Below are 12,961 nucleotides of genomic sequence, written 5' to 3'. Positions count from 1 at the left end.
TGACATTTGGGAGTTGTAGTTGCAGGGATTTATAGTTCACCTACAATCAAAGAGCATTTTGAACTCCACCAATGATTGAATTGAACCAAACTTGGCACACAGAACTTCCATGATGAACAGAAAGTACTCGAATGGTCTGGACCCAACTTGGCATGAATACTCAATTTGCCCAAATGTGAACACTGGTGGAGTTTGGGGAAAATAGACCTTGACGTTTGGGAGTTGTAGTTGCTGGGATTCACAGTTCACCTACAATCAAAGAGCATTCTGAACCCCATGAACGATAGAATTGAGGCAAACTTCCCACACAGAACCCCCATGACCAACAGAAAATACTTAAAGCCATCCAGTACAATTCCCTTCATCAGGGAAAGAAAACGTAATCAAAGCCCTCCTGACAAAGAGTCATCCAGCCATAGATAGATAGATATAATTCACACAGATATATAGTATCATAGATATGAAAAGGACCCCTTAAGAAGGACAATTATATGTTGTATATTTCAGAGTAGGCAAATCAGACACTCTCCACATCAACACTGACAAAGAAACAACAAGAATTACTGTTTACCCACAAGCAGAAAGACATCACATATATTAGAAACCAACACTTTTATTTTCCAGATCACCAGACTGGGCCACAGCAATGCATGGCAGGGGACAGCTGATAGATAGATAGATAGATAGATAGATAGATAGATAGATAGATAGATAGATAGGTAGGTAGATAGATAGACAGACAGACAGACAGACAGACAGACAGATAGATAGATAGATATGGCAGGGAGAAGGTTTGAATAAAAGAGACAAAGAGAGATCCTGAGATCTGAAAAGCACGGCTTTATTCTCGGTTGGCGCCAACCGGATATGGACCCTCCTGGTAAGCCAGGAAAACAGGGTACAGAACAAAGAAAAGGCTTGGTTTATATAGCCTTTAAAATAATATGCATGCATCATGCAGGCATCACAATTTGCATCACAAAATTCTACTTTTACATTGACTTCAATGGCATATTTCAATCTCGACACCTGTCAATCTTCATTTTGAGCATCCTTATATGAGGAGGTGCTATTAATGAGGACCATTGCTAGAATGTCTACTACACCTGATAGCAAGAGCTTCCATCCATCTTGAGATAAGTTCTTCCTGAAGCCTCTTGATGGCCAGCTCATTAATCTTACGATAACGTGCCTGGTACCAAAATGGAACCTCTTGAAATATGCCAGGCCTCTAGACATTCCTTTCTTTAGACCCTGGCCTCTAATTTTTGCAGCTTTTAAGAAGCTGCAAAAGAAGTGAAGGCCATGCATACATACATTTCTCTTTATGATTTCATATATTTTCTGATTCCTATTTCTAATATCAAATATATATTTTCCAATATGTGTATTATGTATTTTCATTATGCCTTCATCAATAGCGTCCCTACTTTGCGCATTTTCAATTTTTGAGGGTGGTCCTGTATCTTACGGTATGTTTCCTCCCTAATCTGTATATCTCTGTGTTGTTGGTATTCCATGCCTTTGCTCTTGTTTTCCAGCCTCAGAAGGTGAGATGGAGGCAGCAGATGGAGAGCAAGGGTAGTCCCACGTCTGCAACTGGAGGCAGCCCCATCTTGTCTTTGGGAAGAAGCCCCGTACGTCGCAACACTCAGAATAATGAAAGCATGCTGAGCAAGAGCTTTTGGGGAAGTGGAAATGAGTCCCGCCTTGACGGGTTGGTAGCTGCTCCCATGCCTTCAAGAACCCTTTGGAGAAAGAAGGATGTTGCTGATGCAACTGGTGACCTGGCCCAGAGGTCAAGCAAGGGAGGGGCCTCTTCTGCCAAGACGTTCAATGGCTCCCCAGACAAACAAGACTCCTTGATGGCTGTCACCAAGCCCCACGCCTCCATAAAGAAGAACCTCAAACTCCCTGAGAACAGGTGGAGTCCAGATCCAGAGGAGACCCTTGAAGTCTCACCCACTTGGGATGTTGATGTTTGCTATGGAGGCAACGAGAAGGGCCTTAAGTTGTGCAAAAAATCCATCCTGTGGACTTTAGTGCCTGACGAATCTGGGAAATCTCCAGAGGGGAATTGCAGCTGGAACCGAAGAGAATTACTAAGCGGGTCTTCTACTTCTTCTGCAGACTCTGTCAAGAGCTCCTTCTCTTTGGTCAAATCTGATGGAAACAGCCCTAGAGCCATAGAATCTTAGGGTGCATATTATATAATATATTATAGTATAATCTATATAAATAAAAATGTAATGTTCATTTGTGGGATTAACAGAACACAAAAACCACTGGGTGAATTGACACCAAATTTGGACACAAGACACCTATTAGGCCAACAAGTGACCATCACCCCTAAAAACACACAAAAAACCAGCAGAATGGACTTTAGCCCCCCCTCCCCGAAATAAACCATATATACATATACATTCGTATTCATATACACAAGCACACATACAGACACACACACAATTATATTCGCAAGCACACACAAATATGCGCATACACACACCTATATATACACATATGCACATACATACACACATATATGCATATACACAAGCACACACATATACACAATATACATATACACATATAAACACAGAAATATACATATACACATGCACACATACATACAGGCACACATATATACGTAAGCACACACAAATATACACATATACACACCTACATATACACCTGCACACATATACACATACATACACACATATATGCATATACACAAGCACACACATATACACAATATACATATACACATATAAACACATACACAAATATATAAACATGTTACACATGTATACACACATAAATACACACATATACGTACACACAAACAAACATATATACACATATACACAAATATATACACATATATACACACACAAAACACATATTCACAGACTGGGCCACAGCAACACGTGGCAGGGGACGACTAGTATATTGTAATGTTATATAGATAGATATAAGGTAAAGGTAAAGGTAGTCCCCTGACATTAAGTCCAGTCATGTCTGACTCTGGGGTGTGGTGTTCATCTCCATTTCTAAGCCGAAGAGCCAGCGTTGTCTGTAGACACCTCCAAGGTCATGTGGCTGGTATGACTGCATGGAGCGCCCTTACCTTCCCGCCGGAGCAGTACCTATTGATCTACTCACATTTGCATGTTTTCGAACTGCTAGGTTGGCAGAAGCTAGGGCTGACAGCGGAAGCTCACGCCGCTCCCCGGAATCGAACCTGCGACCTTTCGATCAACAAGCTCAGCAGCTCAGTGCTTTAACCCACTGCGCCACCGGGGGCTCCTGTAGATAGATATAGATGTTATTATATCTATATTATATCAATTATATTATATTATATTATATTATATTATATTATATTATAAAATAATAGGTATATTATCTTATTATAATATATTAGCCATCCGGTGCCACCTTTGCTGTGGCCCAGGCTATGTATATGTGTTTTGTGTGTGTATGTATGTGTATATTGGTGGTTTTGCCCATGCGTTGTATTGTAATTTTTTTTTTACTTTTTGGCTTTTTAACTCCCTTCTGCCCTGTTTTTCAGTGTTCTTTTGAGTGATGGTCATTCATTGGCCTGATAAGTGTCTTGTGTCCAAATTTTGTGTCAATTTATCCAGTCGTTTTTGAGTTATGTTAATCTGACAAACGAACATTACATTTTTATTTATATAGAGATGTATATTATATATTATGTATTATAATATTATATAGATAAATATAGATATCATTACAATATGTTGTTGTTGATATTATTATATGTATATTATATCAATTATATTATATTATTATTATGTGTATATTATTATATGTATATTATGTTATTATATATTATAATTAACTATAATATATTATTATAATTATAAAATAATATGTATATTAGTATAATATATGTATATTATATCATACTATGCATTATAATATTATATAGATAGATATAGATATTATTACAATATATCAGGAGTCCCCAGTGGTGCAGTGGGTTAAACCAATGAGCTGCTGAACTTGCTGACCGAAAGGTAGGTGGTTCGAATCCTGCCGCTGTCAGCCCCAGCTTCTGCCAACCTAGCAGTTTGAAAACATGCAGATGTAAGTAAATCAATAGGCACTGCTCTGTAGAGCAATAGGTATCACCTAGGCAGGAAGATAACGGGACTCCATGCAGTCATGCCGGCCACATGACCTTGGAGGTGTCTACGGACAACACCAGCTCTTCGGCTTAGAAATGGAGATGAACACCACCACCCCAGAGTTGGACTCGACTAGACTTAATGTCAAGGGGAAACCTTTACCATTACCTTTGTATCAATATGACATACATACATACATATATACAAACACTGACTTTTTTTATACAGATAGATAGAGATAGAGATAGATAGATATCATATAGATATAGATATTTCTATCCTGCCCTTCTCCCCACAAGGGGACTCAGGGCAGCCTTACATAAGCATCCAATGATGCAATCTACATATAGATTGCAGGGCCTCTCGGTGGAGCAAGGAGCAGGGCCTTCTCGGTGGTGGCCCCTCACCTGTGAATTCACTCCCCGGGGAAATTAGATCTGCAACATCGCTCCTTTCCTTCAGGAAAAAACTGAAAACATGGATTTGGGACCAGGCATTCGGACTATCGGGCAGATGAAGAAAGAACTTTGACGATGATTAGGAAATGATTAATGGATTAGAACTATGGAACTCTGAAAGACGAAACGCTGAGCGCGAGAATAGTTTTTATATGATTTTTATATGATGTGCTATAATACTAGTTGTGGATTGTTTTAATTGTGATAACTGCTTTTAACTTTGGTTTTGTATATTTTGTGTAAAGTGTATAGGCATCGAATTGTGCCTTTTTTGTAAGCCGCCCTGAGTCCTCCTTCGGGGGTTGAGAAGGGTGGGGTAAAAGTACCTGTAATAAATAAATAAGTAAAATATACAATACATACAATTAAAACACTAAAAATATATTTAGAAAAATTATCCAGTGTCAACAATCAATTCATCAAAAACAGATTAGCGTGCCAATATACCAAAGCCAATCCGGAAAAATCCATATCGGGATGTCCAAAGTCCAAAGGATGATAAGGAGGATGTGACCACTGGGACAGATTATCAACAATTCTGTATTTTAAAGTCCCACGAGTTCAACGAAGAGCCGGAAGTATAGGTTGTATGGCAAAATTCTTTTTCTCTTAGTGGTGTTGGTCTATTTAGCGGCCGCAGGAAGTTGCCTTCCTCCCTCCCCCCGCTAAGTGGCGGTGTGGAGCGACGCAGCGACGTTTTTCTCGGCAGCCACTCTGGCCTGAGCTGCTTTATAGCTCCGTTCCCGGCATCCTTTGCTCTCTTTTCCACCGGCTGCCGTCGCCGCCATGGTGAGTGCGAGTGTGAGGGAGGCGGAATCCGGGGCCATCCGAGTCCGTGGGGCGGCGGGGAGGGGGAAGCGGGGCGGCTGCGGGTCCGGAGGGGACTTCCGAGGCGAGGCCCACGGATTGTCTCCGGTCCGAGCGGCGCCTCGTCTCACAGGCCGAGCCAAATCTTGGGAGGCCCGCCATAGTGCTTCCGGAGCTGAGTTGGACTCGATTAAGGCTTCAGGGTGGGAGTTAGGCCTCACAGGCCCCGAAGTGGGTCTGGGGGCTAAAATAGGCCTTGACATCCGGGGCTTCTGAGTGGGAGAGAGGGCTCTGACCACGAGAAGGGACGAGGAAGGAAATGGAGGCCTCTTTGGAAAGGGGAAACTGCATCTACACTTTAGAGTTAATACGGATTGGCTCCACTTTTAACTACCACGACGCAGTGACATGGAATCCAGGGAGTTACAGGACGTCATCACACTCGAGAATGAATCCACTTTAAATCTGGTTGCTGCCTCCTGCAGAATTCTGGGATTTGTAGTTTAGGGAGGTTATTCAAGGCTCTCCCCCCAAACTACAAAGCCATGGAATCTAGAGTTATAGGACCTCATCACACTCGAGAATGAATCCACCTCAAATCTGGTTGCTGCCTCCAGCAGAATTCTGGGATTTGTAGTTTAGGGAGGCTGTTCAAGGCTCCCTTCCCCAAACTACAAAGCCATGGGATCTAGAGTTATAGGACCTCATCACACTCGAGAATGAATCCACATCAAATCTGGTTGCTGCCTCCTGCAGAATTCTGGGATTTGTAGTTTAGAGAGGCTGTTCAAGGCTCCCTTCCGCAAACCACAAAGCCATGGAATCTAGAGTTATAGGACCTCATCACACTCGAGAATGAATCCACATCAAATCTGGTTGCTGCCTCCAGCAGAATTCTGGGATTTGTAGTTTAGGGAGGTTATTCAAGGCTCCCTTCCCCAAACTACAAAGCCATGGAATCTAGAGTTATAGGACCTCATCACACTCGAAAATGAATCCACCTCAAATCTGGTTGCTGCCCCCTGCAGAATTCTGGGATTTGTAGTTTAGGGAGGCTGTTCAAGTCTCCCTTCCCCAAACTACAAAGCCATGGAATCCAGAGTTATAGGACCTCATCACACTCGAGAATGAATCCACATCAAATCTGGTTGCTGCCTCCTGCAGAATTCTGGGATTTGTAGTTTAGTGAGGCTGTTCAAGGTTTCCTCCCCCAAAACTACAGACCCCATAATTCTGCATTAGGCAGCAACCAGATTTAAAGTGGATTTATTCTCGAGTGTGATGAGGTCCATAGTTTGGCACTCTCTCTGGCAGGGAAGACTAAGGCCTTGTAAAATAACCCAAGTGTGGAGCCATGGCACTTGAAAGTGGTGTCAAACTGCATTAATTCTACAGTGTAGATGCATCCTTAGTATGATGAAATGCTTTGGGAAAGCATCTTAGATTTACTTTCTGGGTTATGGGATATTTCCAACGAGATTTTTGAAATGGCAACCAGATGCTCACATAACTATATAAATAAAAATGTAATGTTCATTTGTAGGGATTAACATAACCCAAAAACCGCTGGACAAATTGACATCAAATTTGGACACAAGGAACCTCTCAGGCCAACGAGTGACCATCATTCATAAAACACTAAAAAACACAGCGGAAGAGACTTAAAAAGCCCAAAAATATAAAAATACATTACAATGCATGGCCAAAACCACATTTATACACACACACACACATATACACACACAAAACACATATACACAGACTTTGCTACAGCAACACATGGCAGGGGACGGCTAGTCTATATGAATAAAAATGTAATGTTCGTTTGTGGGATTAACATAACTCAAAAACCACTGGACAAATTGACACCAAATTTGGACACAATGCACCTCTCAGGCCAATGAGTGACCATCACTCATAAAAATACTGAAAAACAGCGGAAGGGACTTAAAAAGCAAAAAAAAAAAATTACATTACAATGCATGTGCAAAACCACATATATGTACACAAACACGCATATACACAAATATATACACACACAAAACACATCAACACAGACTGGGCCACAGCAACACATGGTAGGGGATGGCTAGTCTATATAAATAAAAATTTAGTGTTCATTTGTGGGATTAACATAACTCAAAAACCACTGGGTGAATTGACACCAAATTTGGATGCAACACACCTCTCAGGCCAACAAGGCACCATTACTCATAAAACACTGTAAAACACAGCAAAAGAGACTTAAAAAGCCAAAAAATATTTTAAAATACATTACAACGCATGCGCAAAATCACACATATATATATATATATATATATATATGCACACAAAACATATATAGACAGACTGGGGCACAGTAATGCGTGGCAGGGGACGGCTAGTGTTTCATAATAGATCTGACAGCAAACAGTTTTATGTGTGGTATTTATAATGCTGTGCAATCAAATGATCCATATTACATCTTGATTATTTATTCTCTTTAACTTTTTTTGAATTTCTCAGGGACGCGTGCGCACAAAGACAGTGAAAAAGGCTGCCCGGGTAATAATTGAAAAATATTATACTCGCCTTGGGAATGACTTCCACACAAACAAGCGAGTATGTGAGGAGATTGCCATCATCCCTAGCAAAAAACTGCGCAACAAGATTGCAGGGTAAGTTGCTCCATTTTGCTCCCTTGGACCACAGCAGGGCCGAACATACAGTGATGAAAACCTCCCTCCAACTCCATGGACTTCAGCTGAGCTTTTGGAACCTGCATCGAAAGTGATTTTGGTCTCGTTTGTGGCCGAATCATTGATAGTGCAGGAACAGAATTCTTGACGGCATTTCCCGTGTTTGGAGGGCCACTCATCCCTATCAAACCCTGAGCATTTCAGACACAACTATTAGCGAAGATTGAGACAGAGATTGTCTGCATTTACAGAATTCAGCACTGTTACTCCTAACCTCTTGTCGTAGTTTTTCCTAATGGAAGTAAAGAAACCACAAACATAATTCAGTGCTACTTCTTTGCAGGTATGTAACCCATCTAATGAAACGCATTCAACGAGGGCCAGTCAGAGGCATCTCTATTAAACTGCAGGAAGAGGAAAGAGAAAGAAGGGACAATTATGTCCCTGAGGTAAGTTTTGTAAACAGGAGTTGCTTGAATATCAAGCTCATGGGTATGATTGGCCTCTTCTTTTGAGTCACTATATTAATTTGAAATGAAACATTGGTCTTAGATATTTAATACATTGATTCATTATCCTCTCCTGGGAATATGGCCACCTTAGGAAAGTATATGAAATGGCTTTTCTAGCCCTTATCTGTAAGAAAAGGCTTTCTGACTGGCAAAATGTGATAATGAAACATTACCTGTCAATTTTAGTATGGATTGGAAATTGTGATTTTCAGTTTCTGTTTGGATATTGATTTGTTGGTGGCCTTGGAAGTGGAAATAGGTATTTGGCCATAAATAAAGAGAACAAAGGTACAATATTAATGTGTGTGCACACAAACATGTTGACAACTAAAAAAAATTAGTATGGGACTAATGGCAAATTTTGAGGGTGACATTGGGATGGTCCTTTAGAATTTTCATGCATGGAGTGAAGAGAACCTGTGAAAACATGGAATCTTGATGTTCTGCATCAGACCTGCATTCGAAAGTGATTGTGGCCTTTCTCCTGTGGCCTGGTCATTGATACTGCAGGAAGAGAATTCTTGAAAGCATTTCCCGTGTTTGGGAGGCTCGTTGCCATCCTTTCCAAACCCTGAGCTCTTCAGACATTTTGCCTTTTGCTGCCTAGTGAACAGAGTGCTACAACTGTGGGATTGTAGGCCCCAGCAATTGCTCAACATTGTCTAGTGCTGATGGGAATTACAGTTCCTCAATAGCTATAGGCCACATTTTGCCTGCTTTAGGTATGTGCATTAATATGTGCTTGAGACCGTTTTAGGAAGCCCTTACCACAATTAGTAAGACTTAAAAAATGGAATGGTCACTTCAGCTTTGTGTTTATTTCTGAGGTCATGAAACACTAATTTTCACAGAAGTAGAAAACACTAGCTGTGGGTCTTTTTATGTACATGTAATGTCTTATCAATAATATTCCCTCCTTATTGAAGTGAGAACAGCCCCATCCCTCCCCCCTTTAAAAAAGACCTTAAAACTCATCTATGCTCCATAGCCTATGGAGGAGCAGGGGAATATTGGGGAAAAAAACGTGCCCTCTTGACTGCCTTCTTATTAAGGGATAACACACTGTAGGACCACTTCATGCCTGTATATCTGTATATTATGTTGATTTTGCATTTTATGTATTTTGCTCGTTTTATTGTGTTTTGTGTTATATTGCTTGTATTGTATTGATGGGCATGGCCTCATGTAAGCCGCACCGAGTTCCCCTGGGGGAGACGGAGCGGGGTATAAATAAAGTTTTATTTATTATTATTATTATTATTATTATTATTATTATTATTATTATCTCTGGATTCCATCTGAACAGTGCTTGGTTATTGCATTTTAGGAGGTCCAGGCATCACCTCCCATAGAGCTTATTTTATATGTGCTTTTAATTATGATCTGTATTTTATTGTGCTATGTTTTTATGTATATTAGCTTCTGTTTTTATGGTTGTATACAGCATCGAATATCTGCCTTTTGTATGTGTAAACCACTCTGAGTCACTTTGGGGAGAGAGAGTGGGTTAGAATTATTATTATTATTGTTATTGTTATTGTTATTATTTGAAACACAAGATGAATCCACAGGAGATTGGATCACACGTCGGATCACACGTCGGACACTTCCCAAGTGTCTAGGACTGTGTGATGTATCGATGAATCTTACGTGCAGATCTCAGTAAGGTGGCCTTCTGCAGCTGGCAGATGGTAATTTTGTCAGCGCTGATTGTATTTAAGTGCTGGCCAAAGTCTTTAGGCACTGTATCCATCCAGTGTGCTGATCACCACTGGGACCACCTTGACTGGGTTGTGCCAGAGTCTTTGTAGTTGAATCTTTAAATCCTCATATCGTGTCAACTTTTCCAGTTGCTTCTCATCAATTCTGCTGTCGCCTGGGATTGCAACATTGACAATCCATACTTTGTTTTTTAACAAGACCGTGAGGTCTGGAGTCTTGTCTCTGTCTCAATCCGGAAGTCCCAGAGTAGCTTGATGTATTCATTCCCTGTAACTTTTTCCGGCTTGTGATCCCACCAGTTCTTTGTCGCAGGCAGATAGTATTCGTGGCACAGGTTCCAATGAATCATTTGAGCAACAGTGTTATGCCTCTGCTTGTAGTCTGTGATGATGATGATGATGATGATGATTATTATTATTATTATTATTATTAAGTAATTATTTCTGATCATTTTGTCTATTCTGATTATTGTTATACAACATTTGTGTGTCTGGTGATAGCTAGATTTTAGGCTAAGACTTCTAGGAGACTAGGACTTAATGTGGAGCAACATTTCACCTTTTTAAAGGCATTTAACTACTGCATGGTGCAACATAAAGCCTAAAGGTGTGAAGGAGGAAAAAGCTTTCCTTCATCACTGCATTTTGGCAGGTTCTTTTCTGTTTTTTAGCTCCCCTCAGCTTTTTAAAAACCACATAGTTATTTTTAAGTGGAAAAATGAGTTAACCTTAAATAACATGGGTGTACTTTTGGTGTAAGATCCCACGTGAAGGAAATGATTGAGTAGTATCATGGTTCTGCATTGAAAAATGAAGTAGAATTCTGTAACAAGCTGTCTGCAATATTTTCAGGGGGAAAGTAAAATATGAACAACTTTCCAAAACTGTTCAGATGTTTCTGATGGGAGGTCTAACAAACTGGGATGAAGGCTTTTCCATCAATTGGCCTGACTGTCAAAAGCCAGTTGGGATTGCTGGTTACAGATACCATCTCTTTCAGAATAACATGGGCGAGGAATTACTGTATTTTTATCAATTATAAGACAGACTTCTTCCCCTATATATACACATCTCTAAAAATGTGGTGCGTCTTAGAATCACAGGTGTGGTGGTACTGAAATTAGGGTGCATCTTACAATTGAAGAAATACAGTGCCTTTCCAGTGTCTTTTTATGTTTTGTGTTTATAGGTAGTGGATTAACCACCTGTTCTTTTTTTCTCATTGGACACATCTAGCCTTTAGAGCCCTGTATGTTTATCCAAGAAAAGAGTCGTTCTGTGGTTCCTGAGAATGTTTATTTCTTTCTCAAAGTGTGTATAGTGGGTCTTCTGTGTGCATGGAGGTTTGGTTTTAGGGCACACACATTCCCATTAGGTTATTTGTCCTGGTCTAGTGTTTATGGCATTGAATGTTTTCCAATATCTGTTGTTAACCAACCTGAGTCCCCTCGGGGAGATAGGGTGGAATATAAATGAAGTATTATGATTATTCTCTCATGGAAACCAAAATGTATGGTATCCATTATATACCTTGGCATTGTAAAACAGTGCCCCTGATATAAAATAGCCAAATCAAAATTTGCTTTTTAAAATTTTACCAAGAATATTTTCAAATCATGGATTGTTTTTCCATCTCTGGATATCCCATTGATTTCGTGCTGGAAAGGATTACTCCAGATTGTAACAGGCATTTAGAAATGGCCACAATTCAGATTGGAGCTGCATTTGTAGTATTAGAGCCTCATATAAGTGCTAGGTTGTTAGGGTATGTATTACTTTTGGGTGTGCATTGTTTTCTTGGACTGCCTTTCTAACTAAATCAACCTCATGTTTCTCCATCAGGTCTCTGCCTTAGATCAGGAGATAATTGAAGTGGATCCTGATACGAAGGAGATGTTGAAGCTGCTGGTGAGTGGGGGAGGCCTGTATGGTTGGCAGCCAGGTAGAGGCCTATTTGGGTGGAGTCTGTAGGTTCTGTTGGTGGCAATCATCAATCTCTCTTGTGAATGACTAGAAGGCAGTTTGTTTTCATGATGGATTGTGGGATGGGTTGCAGGGGAAATCCAATCTTTTGCTGCTCCCTCCTTTATATATTTTGGTGAAATGTTGCCCTAAATCAGTAGGCTGTTAGGAATTGTGGGGATTAAAGTTCAAAATACCTGGAGGAGGGTTGAAGTTTGCCCATGCCTTCTAAACCCACAATTTCTACTCCTGGAGTAGTAGATATGACTACTAAACATATCTCTGCATAGCAATGCAAAATGGCTGAGACTAGATTTTTTTTTTCACTTCCGCAAACTATATATGGCCCAAAAACAGGCAGGTGTAGCCTCGTATTGGTTTGCAAGGTTGGAAAATAGCTTCAAAAGTCACTACAGTTGTCCCTCCCCGATCACACGTTCCCTGGGTCTCTTATTCGTATCATTGATAAACGAATGCGTCCAGAGTCTGCTTGGTGTGCTTTGGATAAATACTTTATTTTTTTTTTCCCTTCCAGGATTTTGGCAGCTTGTCCAACCTGCAGGTTACACAGCCCACTGTAGGGATGAACTTCAAAACCCCACGAGGAGCCATCTGAAGCCATTCCTGTACTGGCACTTTTCCAATAAATGTATAAAAATAGAA

At 40.5% G+C, this 12,961-nt stretch overlaps 1 protein-coding gene and 2 non-coding genes across 3 annotated transcripts; all 3 read left to right on the top strand.

The window, feature by feature from the left end:
* The first annotated feature begins 5,310 nt into the window (after window positions 1-5,310).
* On the top strand, window positions 5,311-12,961 carry RPS17 (ribosomal protein S17). The gene is made up of 5 exons (XM_067471316.1): window positions 5,311-5,407; window positions 7,931-8,082; window positions 8,447-8,552; window positions 12,179-12,244; window positions 12,834-12,961. Exons 1-5 carry the CDS (start codon window positions 5,405-5,407, stop codon window positions 12,912-12,914), a joined length of 408 nt encoding a protein of 135 aa, XP_067327417.1. The 5' UTR covers window positions 5,311-5,404; the 3' UTR covers window positions 12,915-12,961.
* LOC132762794 (small nucleolar RNA SNORA71) lies at window positions 8,182-8,310 on the top strand. The gene has a single exon (XR_009630203.2). It is a non-coding gene; the product is annotated as a small nucleolar RNA SNORA71 (small nucleolar RNA).
* Window positions 9,068-9,202, top strand: LOC132762793 (small nucleolar RNA SNORA71). The gene has a single exon (XR_009630202.2). It is a non-coding gene; the product is annotated as a small nucleolar RNA SNORA71 (small nucleolar RNA).

Source organism: Anolis sagrei, chromosome 9 (assembly GCF_037176765.1).
Source record: "Anolis sagrei isolate rAnoSag1 chromosome 9, rAnoSag1.mat, whole genome shotgun sequence".
Taxonomy (NCBI): domain Eukaryota; kingdom Metazoa; phylum Chordata; class Lepidosauria; order Squamata; family Dactyloidae; genus Anolis; species Anolis sagrei.
Note: the sequence above shows the minus strand (reverse complement) of the source record. Positions and strands in the feature narration are given on the sequence as shown.

Coding starts and splice junctions, on each gene's coding strand:
- RPS17 (XM_067471316.1), top strand. Junction 8,083..8,446: donor CTGCGCAACAAGATTGCAGG/GTAAGTTGCTCC, acceptor ACTTCTTTGCAG/GTATGTAACCCATCTAATGA. Junction 8,553..12,178: donor GGGACAATTATGTCCCTGAG/GTAAGTTTTGTA, acceptor TTTCTCCATCAG/GTCTCTGCCTTAGATCAGGA.